This window comes from Xiphophorus maculatus, chromosome 2 (assembly GCF_002775205.1).
Source record: "Xiphophorus maculatus strain JP 163 A chromosome 2, X_maculatus-5.0-male, whole genome shotgun sequence".
Lineage (NCBI taxonomy): Eukaryota > Metazoa > Chordata > Actinopteri > Cyprinodontiformes > Poeciliidae > Xiphophorus > Xiphophorus maculatus.
Genome location: NC_036444.1, coordinates 9,889,011 through 9,902,083, shown reverse-complemented (window position 1 = coordinate 9,902,083; position 13,073 = coordinate 9,889,011). Strand labels below are relative to the sequence as shown.

General features: G+C 35.8%; 1 protein-coding gene across 2 annotated transcripts in view; it reads left to right on the top strand.

The window, feature by feature from the left end:
- Window positions 1–12,321, top strand: part of LOC102227154 (ras-specific guanine nucleotide-releasing factor 1) — a 29,050-nt gene extending 16,729 nt beyond the window's left edge. For both annotated transcript variants that reach the window (XM_005798217.2, XM_005798216.2), the window contains 13 exons: window positions 1,738–2,108; window positions 2,198–2,317; window positions 3,124–3,294; window positions 5,104–5,210; window positions 5,329–5,441; window positions 5,933–5,993; window positions 6,613–6,716; window positions 6,835–6,919; window positions 6,994–7,191; window positions 7,275–7,354; window positions 7,447–7,564; window positions 7,652–7,720; window positions 8,713–12,321. In XM_005798217.2, coding sequence (XP_005798274.1) covers window positions 1,738–2,108; window positions 2,198–2,317; window positions 3,124–3,294; window positions 5,104–5,210; window positions 5,329–5,441; window positions 5,933–5,993; window positions 6,613–6,716; window positions 6,835–6,919; window positions 6,994–7,191; window positions 7,275–7,354; window positions 7,447–7,564; window positions 7,652–7,720; window positions 8,713–8,805 — 1,690 coding nt within the window. In that variant the 3' untranslated portion in view covers window positions 8,806–12,321. The remainder of the gene's footprint in view (window positions 1–1,737; window positions 2,109–2,197; window positions 2,318–3,123; window positions 3,295–5,103; window positions 5,211–5,328; window positions 5,442–5,932; window positions 5,994–6,612; window positions 6,717–6,834; window positions 6,920–6,993; window positions 7,192–7,274; window positions 7,355–7,446; window positions 7,565–7,651; window positions 7,721–8,712) is intronic.
- The last annotated feature ends 752 nt before the right edge of the window (window positions 12,322–13,073 follow it).

The following is a 13,073-nucleotide window of genomic DNA, read 5'->3' as shown; positions in this document are numbered from 1 at the left end:
AATGTTCCACTATGTTTCAATTTGTCTGCATGAACTTGTGTAGGTTGTATGTGTGCTTTGGGTCAGTAATTGGGTCCAGTTAGTTCTTTTTGGCTGGGAGTGTCCAAACTCTGATCTGTCGCGCTATGGCAACCATGCTTTATGCTGCAGGACCCCACCCTTCGCTTGTTTCCCTCTCTTCATTTTTTTGAGAATATCTGTAGCGTGAAATATAGACGGAAGTGTTGCATTGTGGGCTAACTCCCATCACTGCATGCCTAGAGTGAGGACCCAGCTGTGGGGTTCAGATCAGACAGAACTCCCCATGTCCACGCCCTGCAGTATGCTTTCCCATGGTGCTTGTAATGTCACTGTGAGACACCTACACTTGGCTGCTTGTGTCAGCAGTGGCCATGCGCACTATCACTCGCTGTGCTATTTATGGGAACCCGTGAGGTCGGCAGGAGGGTGGCAGGGAGTGGGAGAGGTTTACTGAAATGCTGCAGTCTGTATCCTGCTCTAAAATGTTGAGACTTGGTCGCAAAAACAGTTTTGATTGCTGGATTTGCTTGTTTTACAAGAAAAGTATAAAGTTCTGGATAGAAGTTTATGTGCATTCATCCATGGAATGGATCTAATATTAATTTGTGATTTTTTTGTGATTCATTTGAACTGTTGCTTTTTGTGGGTGGAATGATAATACAGCAAACAAATTCACACCTTTTTAAAAAATAGGAATTTAATGATTACCGTACATTTAAATCAAGTGTCGCTTGTCTCTTATCCACACTGGATCAGAATTATATATTAAATATATTTTTCTTCATCAAATTAGACTCAGTTACCATAATCCTGTATTCCATTGACTGGCACTGGGAATTTCATAAGAAGAGAGTTGAATGACAGTCATGGGAACACAGTCTTGGAGAGACACAAATGGCAGAACCAAGTGCAGTTCCAATTTTTTAAAATCTGCCATAACTTGGTTAAAACTGTGTTGAGTTACTTTTATTCACCTTAACGTATGGTGAATCCAATCTTTGAAGTTCCAGCCAGATTCATTTGGTTTGTTTTGGTGAACCTGCAATGTGTCCTTTAAAATCAGCTCATGTATTTAGAACTTCAAATTATGCCCGTAAGTGTTTTTGGTCCTGGGTTTGAATCCTGGTGTGGGTTCTTTCTGCATGGAGTTTGCTTCCTCCCATAGTCCAAAGAGATGACTGTTATGTTAATTGGTTTTTATAAATTGCCCTTAGGTATATGTGCGTGAAGGCATGGTAATTTTTCCTGTTCATCTTTGGCAATGTGAGGAACTGGCAGCCTGCCCAGGGTGCACCCTGCTTCTAGTCTGATGACCGATGGAGATAGGCACCAGCTGCCCCACTTACATAGATAAGCAGATATAGACAGTGGATGGATAGATGTATATTTCTCTCATTCTTTTCTGTAACATATGTAATTAAAGGTCAATAAGGAAGAACACGAATTACTCCTTCAGATTTTTTAAATCAATGAGATAATTTATACAAATGAGTTGCTTATCATTTGCCACAGTTAATGATTGACTGCACGTGAGACTTGATCCTTTTATTACGTTACCAATTCAGCCAAGACAGGAACTCTAATATCCCAATGTCATACAAGTTTGTGCAAACTTCTGACCAGTACCATAAGTGTTCTTTGTTCAGTTAGCCTATTACCTAAATAAAATTCTACTATATCATACAAACATATTTCTTTATGCTAACCACATTGCAGGTCCCTGGAGTTATTCTTTGCCAGCAGTCAGAACAATAAGCTTCTTTATGGAGAGGCTCCGAGCTCTCCCAGAGCAAGCAGGAAGTTTTCCTCCCCTCCTCCTCTTGCTATTGCCAAAAACTCATCCCCCAACCGCCGACGCAAGCTCTCTCTCAACATCCCCATCATCACTGGGGGCAAAGCTCTTGACCTGGCTGCCCTCAGCTGCTCCTCCAATGGCTATGCAAGCATGTATTCCACCATGTCACCATTCAGTAAGACTACCTTGGACATCAACAAGCTGTACGTGTCCAGCCCGATCACAAGCAAGATCCCTGATGAGGGAGAGGACAAGAAAGACAAGGTGGAAGACACATCAGTGTGCAAACAAGGTTGGTCAGCTGCAGGCAATCCTAGAAAAATGCTTCTTTTGATTTTATATTGACATTATAATGTGATCAAAACCTTGATCTTTATTCAGATCTTTCTGTGCGAGAGGAAAGCGACAACGATCAAAACCAGAGCGATGATGGGGATCCAGAAGCATCTCCCACCAAGTCTCCAACCACACCAAAAAACATCAAATGCAAAAACTCCTCAGGTACATTGCGTCCAAAACAAGAAGTGTGACATAATCTCACATCATGAACATGATAGATAATCTTCTGGACTGCACACTCCCCTAACACTCAAAATTTATCCCTTAAACTATTTTTTTTTCAGTTTTAGTTACTTACAGTGCTACAATAATTACTTTCAAAGATAAAAAAAATTCTTGACCTGCATGTTATCTGAAGAAAATGGGGATAAAGCCGCTGCACATCATAATGTGTTCGTGGTTCATGAGCATGTGGGGAAAACCAGATCTTGGCTACAGTAGGTGTTAAGAAAAACTTGTGTCATAGCAACTACATCAAGAGCGTGCTTTCCCTGCCGCCCCCAGTGATGAGTGTTTTGCTGCCACCAAGATTATTTTCGCCTTATAAATCTATTGCCAAAAAAATGCATGGTAGATTTTTAGCAGCAAGTCTTGGACAACGACATGTACATTTAGTGAAACTGTTGAGCAGGGTTGCAGATTTGTATCTGTGTATGAGCTGGTGATTCGAACAGGGCAGAGAGCTGAGAGTCTGTTGATTTCGCTGTTATGCTGATATTTACTGGCTATATTTAGCAGCAACCATCTTAAATATCAAAGCCTCTTGAAGAGAAAAGTCTAGAGGGAAACTGTTATGTCGGTCTCTAGTGCTCCCTAGTGGAGGTGTGTGCAAGCAACACCAGGTTATTCTGCAGTCTGAATACATTCGGTTATTTTTAGTAAGATGCAGTTACATAACAGTTCTTGTTTGAAAATGATTTATTTTGACTACAGGAACCTGTTAATTTATTTTTTTTTTTTGTCTGTAGAGTTTTCTCTGTTTTCCTACAACAATGGCATGGTCATGTCCTCATGTCGAGAGCTCGACAACAATCGTAGCGCTTTGTCTGCTGCCTCGGCCTTTGCCATTGCCACAGCTGGAGCCAATGAGGGAACGCCTACAAAGGAAAAATATCGGCGGATGTCCCTTGCCAGCACAGGTATGCGGTCTTGTCAGGTCAGGGTAAGACTTAATGGGACTATAAAATATTTGGTAGAACAGGGACATTTAGGCCCATTTGTCCACCTCTAACATCTCTTCCATTCCTGCTTTTTAACCAGTGAGCTATCTATAAAAAATTAAGTTTGAATGCACTCTCCAGTATTTTGTTTCACAATCACGTCAAATTAAAAGTTCTCCAATCTTTACAATTAATCAACATACTGTAAAACTGACTTAAAAGGCTCTTTCCAGACTTTTTTCTTGTTCAAGTCATTATTTTTCTGTTGCTGCTCCTTACTCATTGATAGATCAGTTTCTCTTATTTGCACAGCTAAAATGAAGATGACGGTGAAATAAAAATACAAATCTTAAACTCTTAAGTTTATACAATATCTCAGCTGTAAGTGTGAAGGGGTCGCCCCATGGAAGCTAGAAGCTATTCACTGGAGATCCAGGTCCTCACAGACAAAACTAATAGAGTCTTGAAAGTGACAAAATGTCTTTTGCAACAACTTGGCATAAGCATTTTAATATTTAGAAAATATTTGTGGTATAAAGTTTTTCTAGTTGGAAACCGATTCAATTGATATGACTTTTTGTTGGCGAACGTTGAACTTTATAGGTGATTTTAAATGTGTGACTGCAATAATTGCAATAATATGTAAATAAAGCTCAAAGTTTTATGCAGAATGAGAGTCTCAACTTGAAAAACAAAGCACACATTCATTATTGAGGATACACATCAATTTGGTAGAACTAGCTCTTACAACATTATGTTTATTTTGAGAAAATTTATCTGCATGTCAGGGTTTTTTTTTTTTTAAACAAAATATTATATACCGGTAGTTTGTTTTGCAAATATTGGGGGAAGTTTTACTTCACCAAAACCGGATATCTATTTTTACTAGTTCACTATTACTGAGTTGCTAAAATATGTGTTACTTGAGTAGGCATTGGCCAACTTCCTTAATTAAGACATACCACTGTTTTTAAAAATGTGAAGAAAATGCTGTAATCACCAGAGTTTTCATCTGTGGCATATAGAAAAGAGATAAGCAGTACTACTTTGCTTTCCAATAAGCTGGCTGAAACAATGTCACATTTTCCCTTTCTAACATAAATACAAATCTGCTCAAGGAGCACCACCTATCCAACATGTTTAGGAATTATTGTTTTAAAACAATACTTGGAAAAAAGTGGAATGTGTCATGACTTTTTATATATTTTGAACAAAGTGCATTCCTGTCAAATCACAAGTAGTGATTTGAGCTATAAAGTTTGAGCTATAAAGTTTCACTCCATTTGCAGATTGCATCAGCAAAACAATACACCACATGCATGAACAGGGGGGCTTAGGAAAGTTGCTAAAATGAAAATAATAATAATATTTTTTTAAAAACTGATGTTGTTTTGATACTTGTCAAGGCCTTTTTACAAACACTTTGTGTCTGAAAGGTATCCCCAGGTCCCTGCTCACATATGAGCAATATAATTCTGGCGTCAGAGTGGTTAAATAATGACTTTGCTAACATAAATATAGGGCTAATTTGAACTACAGCATTTATCAAACTGTTCTGCTCAAGCACTCCTGGGGCCCCAGATCAGCAAGAAGCTCTGAACAGCAGCTTGGTCTACATATACCCACTGCTAGCTCACTTCATTGTATACAATATAAACCAAAGTTCACTTACATCCTGATAATAACTGTCATTAAGTGTAAAGAATTAAAGTGATTGATAATTGTGTGGTTTGTTGATGTTTTCCTGATGTTTTAACTTTTATTATTTTTATTTTTTGTGAACATTAGGGTTTCCAACAGATCAGAGAAACGGTGACAAGGAGTTTGTGATCAGACGAGCAGCAACCAACAGAGTCCTGAATGTACTGAGGCATTGGGTGTCCAAACACTTTCCGGTAAATGCTCTGTTCAGAGACATTTAGATGCCGATTTTCTATCTCTTTTTTTTAATCATGACCCAAATAACTGATCTTTGTAAAGTTATCCGGACGTATGTTCTCTATGTCTTTTCAGGACTTTGAGAGTAACAATGAGCTGAAGACAAAGGTCATTGCCTTTCTGGAGGAAGTGATGCATGACCCTGAGCTGCTGACCCAGGAGAGGAAAGCAGCAGCCAATATCATCAGGTATCACTGACTGCTGCTACATTGTGGGATTAAAATGGGTTTAATTCATTAATTAACAATTAAATCTGTTTATTTCTTAAGTAAAAATTACAATAAATCCTTTATTTGATTATTTATGGGCAAGTAAATGAAAAGATATTACAAATATCATAATCATTAGCACTCCTATGCTGTGAACGCAACACAGTGGTCATGAGGTGAGCAAACAACCAAAACACATAATTTTAAAAATAAAACAGAAAAAATATATATAATTATTACTATTATTATTTTAATTATGTGATTTTATTTTTAACAAAAAATATATCGATATATATTTATGTTTTCTGATAAGTGTTCCGAGATATATTGTTTATGTGGTTTGGTATACTCATTTATAATACTTAGCAAAGTCTTCTTTCATCCCACACCTGAACAAATTGACAAAAACAAAGTTCATGGTTTTGTTGAAACCCAATTAATGTTGGAGCTGATTTCTTTTTCTCTGTCAGGACTTTAACTCAGGAAGACCACAGTGACAACCAGATCACAATGGAGGATGTGACACAATTGGTGAGTGAAGTCAATTGCTTTTGGCATTCACAAATTGTTTATATTAGAAACCTGTAATTTTGGAGCCTTTTTACAGCATTTCATCAATTACCTAAACCGTAACCCACTGTGGCTGTACAGTATAGAGCTTTTTCAAACTTTGTATTTGAAACCTTGTACTTTCCAAGCCCTGCAGACATCTGTGAATTGCCAAGTGGACATGATTTGTCTAAATGTATATACACATTGCTTGGTCAAACAAGATGAATGCTTATTCTTTACTCAACATGTTAAAAGATTTATTTTTAATGTAATCAACAGCTTATTATGCCTAAATCAGCTGTAAACCCTAGTGATGGTGAGATAAAGCTTTCAGACACATTTAAGCTTTTCATCTATTTTAATTCTCTTATGGGCCAAAACTCCAATGAAATTAATTTGCTTTACTGTGCCATCAAGTGGCTAATTGATGCAAAGTAGGCTTTAGTATGTGGAGACACCCCAAAAGACTTGTTGCCATGATTGCAGTAAAAAGTGGCTGTACAAAGCACTTGAATAACATTTCAATAAAATATATTTTTCAGGGTTTATTTTATGTTTTGCATTTTAACTGATGCTCACATTTGTTTACCTCACTTAGGTAGGAGGGGGGAAGGCCGAGCCGTTTGAGAGCCACTCTGCCTTGGAAATTGCAGAGCAGCTAACTCTGCTTGACCACCTGGTGTTTAAAGTCATCCCATATGAGTAAGTGCAACAGTAAAGCTGAACACATATGTAACCTATGCACCACATAGTCTGTTAGTTATTTAAGCGAGGTTCATCTTTCAAGTTTCTCCTGTAAGTTGAGTTCTTTGTATTTCAGGGAATTCTTCGGTCAAGGCTGGATGAAGAATGATAAAAATGAGAAGACACCATACATCATGAGAACCACCAAGCATTTCAATGATGTAAGTTTTATAAACACACTTAAGCTAATTTTATTTACTCTAAAACTTATTTTTTCTTTCTCTTTCTTCTGAAGACAAGCAACCTGATCGCAACAGAGATCCTGCGGTGTGATGACTTGGTCACTCGAGTGGCTGTCATAGAGAAATGGGTGGCTGTGGCTGACATCTGCCGTTGTTTGCATAACTACAATGCTGTGCTTGAAATCACCTCATCTCTAAACCGGAGCTCTGTTTTTCGCCTCAAGAAGACCTGGCTAAAAGTCTCCAAACAGGTATGAGTTTCCGCAGATGTTGTTGCAACTTTTCCTTGAACCTCTGTCAATAAAATACATTTCCTATTCACTCTTTTTCATAGACAAAAGCACTTATTGACAAGCTCCAAAAGCTGGTTTCATCAGAGGGAAGGTTCAAAAACCTGAGAGAAGCTCTGAAGAAGTAAGTTATGTCCAGACACCTCCTATTGAAGTAAGAGAATAAAGGGTCGAGTAGAGAAGGTGGATGCTGATAATACGTTTTCTTTTCACTAGCTGTGATCCTCCCTGTGTACCATATCTGGGGATGTACCTCACTGATTTGGCTTTCATTGAAGAAGGAACGCCGAACTACACTGAAGACAATTTGGTCAACTTCTCAAAGATGAGGATGGTGAGATGTTTGGGGCTCTGTTGCATTAGATGCAAATTTTATTCTCTACATGCAGAAAGTAGCATCTTACATGTTTTCTTTTTATAGATATCTCACATCATCAGAGAAATCAGGCAGTTTCAGCAAACAGCATATAAGGTTGACCTGCAACCAAAGGTAAATAAGAGACTGTTGCTTTTCATCCATGAAATTAGTTTTTTATAAATCAAGGAGACCTAAAGGTGCCCTGAATCCATCTATTTTGGAGCTTTTGTGCCTGATAGGCGGAGCACTGTGGAGAGGAACTGAGAGTCTATCCAGGTTCCCAGGGACCTTAGTGTCAATCTGCAACACATGGGGACAGTTTCTGAGGTTGCATAGTTATGAAAAGTGCCTAGATATGCAAGTTCCAAGCATGAATTAGCTTTAGTAGTTTGCCAAATTATGACGAAGTAGTTTAGATTTTTTTTTACCCTTTCCACCAAGGATAAAAAATGCCTTTCACTGTAATTTACAGTAATAGTACTAAATACATTGGACCAGGCTAAATGGTGAGTGCTAGGTGCATGTATTTTCAAAGCAGCAGATATTTTAAAGGTATAGGTCCATGGCTTTGCAATAATCAAAATAAACCCAGAGGAATATAAGACAAGGCCACATATTCTGGTTGGTAAGATCTATTCATACATTGAAGCTAATTTAAGGTAACTACGGAAAAATATCTACCTCTTTTAATAACTGAATGTTTTGAAGTAGTCACCTCTTGACCAGCGGAATAGGCCTTTAAAAATCATGCTCAAACCGATAAATGTCCGGTAACAAAAGCACCAAAATGCATGTGTTAGAAAGTATTTTGTTGTTAAAATTTTGCAATGGACCATGGTATGGTTTTAAGAGCTCTTTGTTAAACACTAGTAATTATCAAGCTCAAGATGAACTGAATTTACTCCATATTGATTTTTATTTTTTAGGATCTTTGATACAAGCATATCTTGATGTATTTTTTAGATTTAGTGTGGAAAAAAAAGTTTTTGCAGTGTTAATGATGCATATCTCTGTAATTGTTCAAAGAAAATATTTGGTTGCCAGAGATCTTTTGTTTTTGAACCTAAATATATTACCTAACCTGTTGCAGTCCTAAACCTTTGCTGTTTCTTGGTCTGTTCCAGGTAGCCCAGTACCTACTGGACAAGAGCTTTGTCCTTGATGAGGAAAGCATGTATGAAGCCTCACTCAGAATTGAGCCTAAAGTGCCCAACTGATGGGGAAAGTGGACCTTCACACTTTGTTTCCTTTGTTAATATTACATATAAGTTAACATCTACATTTGCATTTGTATAGCTGTACATGGTAAAGATATTTGTTCTTCTGTACAGTAGATGTTTAAAGTTGTTTGATGACACAAATCATTTTGGTGTATATTTTTTGTTGTCATGTTGACACCTCCCGTAGGGACCTTTGTTTTAAATTGTTTGAGTATTTTATTAATAATAATAATAATAATAATAATAATAATAATAATAATAATAATAATAATAATAATAATAATAATAATAGAGGTCACTGTAGTTGCATGCAACCGTGTTTCTTAGTGACCAATGACATTATTTTGCATCATATAATACTGTGTCGAATTTGCACTTTCTGAGCACTAATGCTGCTGGCCTTTGTTCAGCAGGCTTGGGTTTTATTGATCATCGAAGTTCTCTGCAACCAATGTAGCATTGTATAAATGAATTGCAAAAAAAAAAAAAAAAATCAGGTAACAGAACCCAGAGGAAATAGGCTAATTGTATTTTAAAAGAGGGAACGATGATCAGTGGAAATGACAGCAAGATATCCAAAGCATTTCTGTCTCTGTGCTTCCCAAACCAAAAAAGGAAGATATTTGTGTCTTCATTCATGTCCATTAGTCTAATCTCTGGTGGTTCCCAATTGTTTTATATCAATTTCACTGACTTTTATTGTGAATCAACCTAATCCGACCAACCAGGATCGCAATTTAGATGGAGCTTTGTTTATATTTGTTATATTTTGAAAATGCTCGTGTCATCCTGCTCACTTCTAAGGTACACAGAATTGTGTATTTTTGTTTCTTCTTCTAGAGTAATCCTAATCCTAATACCTATTTGGCATTCAAAAGTAGGTTGCTGAAATCACACAGCATGTATGGTCTCCTTTAGATACAGTATTATCAATGATAAAGTCATTCTTAGCAAATTTCACAAAATAAGGTTTTGCTCTGGGGATGTTTTGAGCATAGAGACACTTCTAAGCTGGTTCTAAACCATAAAATAACAATATTCCTCCAGAATTGGAAATCTGGTTAGAATATGTAAACATTGCTTACATGTCAGTTAGACAAAGGTATACTGAGAAATCTGACAACAGGGGTTTTTTTCTTTCTAATTTGTAATAAATATATGCAAACAAAAACAGCTACAATTTTAGATCGTCACATTTAAGAAGATATTATGCAGACTTTATTAAAGGGCATATATCATCTATTTTTACAACTTTTCAATTGTGTTTAGGCTTGTAGTTGAAACTTACTTGTTAATTTCCATAACAGAAAGTTAGAAATTTTGTAAAAACTTTGAAAGGAAGACTAGCAGAAAAGTGATATTTGCCCACGATCAAAAACTGCCTTGGAATAATGGCAAATTGGAATGCCAAATTCATACACTCAGTGCATTACACATTAGCTTTCCAAAACAAAATGTGATAGCTAAGTTTCGAGCTCAAGTATGAGTTTGCCCGGGAAACATCTATAGACAGATTAATAACTGAGGAGGAAAATAAAAAAAGATGTGGTCTGACAGGGAGTAGCCCAGAGACATGAACCTGGGGGGAATAATGGTGCTCTATGCTGAGCACAATGTATTTAATTCACTGTATTAGTGAATAAAAATTGGTGAATTGAGACAAAATCATGTAATTTGAAACACCCAAATTCTGGCAGCTTTCAGATAGCAATTTCTTATCTGCTTCTAATCAACAATATTATTTTGATGTGCACAGGCATGCGTTTCTAAAAAAAACAAAACAAAAAAAACTGTGCAACTAGCCTAGTTTATATTAGCATGCAGTGATTGCAAAGGTTCCACATTGCTCCACATAGGCTTTAACTAAACTACAGTGAAATAGCTGTCAATTTTTTTTGAGGTTTTCAACATATTATTTTCTACCAACAGAGGACACCTAAAAGTAAGAGACTGTTTATTACCTGTTAAAAGTTTTTGTTATTGCCAAGGTATAAATTATTGTGTCCTTAGTCGTAGTTTTGGATTGTTCCTTCTCTTAAATCTGAATTTCTAGTGATTTATATCTGAAAACACAAGTTTCAAATGGAGAGAATATATTTGGTGACTGAGGAAAAATCCATCCTCCCTGACTGTGCCTACTTCCATTGAACTAATCCAAATTTGCCAAATCTTAGAAAGTTTTTCCCCCCTGCCTCTCATTTACCTGTTTACACCCTCTGAGAGTGCTATATCTCAAGGTGCATGTCATAATAGAATAGGGAAGTAAGTTTTTCTTTTATGCTCAGGGGGTTTGTTTTACCTTTCAGAAAGTTGTTTTAAAAATTACTTTTACACCTTTAAAACCAATGGAAATGTAAATTTTCTGGCTATAAAACATGATAAATGCTTTTTAACTATTAAACATCTGTTAGATTATGGAGTTTCTTTCTGTCTTTGATTTTAATCCCACAATTGTTTTATTGTCTGGTAAATGTTGTAAAGGCTTGCAATGGTCATCAGTCCAGGATTTGCAAACCTCAGCTCTGAGATACATGTTTTTATTAACTTGAAATTGACTAAGTGTATGAATTTTGCCAGGAAAGTGTTCTACCCCTCTTACATGAGGGCTCCAGAATCTCTTTAAACATCTTGGTTTAATTAAGAAATTCAGCTGAAAGCTGGATGACAAATTGCAGTGATTAAGAAAATTTATTTTCTTATGCATTGGAATGATTTAAGGTAAAATTAAAAAAAAAAAGATTTCTGTTGCTTAAAGGTTTGACAAAACTATACAGTTTGTTCAAACTTCTTTTCTTAAAAGACTCACTAAAAGACCACATAAGGTTCTATGTGTTATACCTTCAAGTTTGGGTTTTACTTCTGTAGAGTAAAAGGTTGTTACTCTTCTGTAATTAAAAAGACAATCTGTCCTTCTTGCTGTTCCAGTGATTGTGGAACGTGACTGTATATCACTCTGTTATATGCATTGCTGTTAAAAACTATGATAAAATGTATGTGAATGACCTCTGCCTGCAGCATTCAAACACTATTTTTGTAGTAGTATACAAGAGAGTGAACCTGCTCTTTATATGAACCTGGGGAAGTATTTTGTACTTTGTTGTTAATTCACTTCACTGAAACATGCTGTACATTTTGTACATGCGAGCTGGCATATTTCTCAATGTGGAATAGTGTATCCCTCTCAAAAACAAGCTCTACGTAAAATGCTACAACAGTGTGGTCTTGAAACCATGACTTAGAGGTAGAGACACAACTTCAAAGTGTTTTGCATTTATACTGTAATCCTGTTTATAATCATTTCTGTTAGCAGGAATATAGTAACGTAGTGCTTATTCTGTGAATATCTGTATGTATTTTTACTATGTATGTACAGTACACTTTTATGGCTCATGTAGTAGGCATGCAACACCTTCACAGACAGAATTGAACTATTTAATGATAATGTATACACTTATACATGCACATAATCTTATAAGGTATTTAAACAAATAAACATTTTTGCTGTTAGCAATACCCAGTGGTATGAAAATTATCTTTCAATCCTTTCGTTTCCACAGCTTAAGAAATATTCCCAGTTTTGTAAAAAAAAAAAAATATATATATATATATATATATATATATGAAAAAAGAAAATTATGAAGATGAACATAACAACAAATAAGCAAAAATATGTTTCCCAATTACCTCTTGTTAATAAATCCATTTTATCTCAGGGTTATGTTGTCTCAAGTGTTTTTGTAGATCTAATAGTTCTGCACAAACAATTTTGTAATAAGGCTAATATATATGGAGTGTCCAGCAAAAAAACTAGGACACATTTTCTTTGTTGAATATCGGTTTAAAATTAAAAAGCAGAGTCGCTTTTTATGAAAGACTTTGAGATTCTAAATTAGGTGAATCGGACTCCATAAAAATTACACAAAATATATAAACTTCAATCATCGATGTAAAAACTACTTGAAAAACCAGATACTACCTTGTATCTTTCTGTTACAATGAAGCATAACATTAAGTAATTTCTATTTAATATTGTTTCAATTCAACCAAGAATTTCTTTTTCTAAGACACAATGAGATAGGCATATCTCTAAAGACAACAAAGTAATGTAAAAAGAGTATCAATTTTGAAAAAGTATGTAAGTGTTTTTCATTGACCCTGTTTGCATGTTTCCATTGAATCATTTATTTTTTTATATTTGTTTATATTTGCTATTGAGCACAACACATTTGTGAACAGAACAACCTCCTTTAAATTGCCCTAATCAT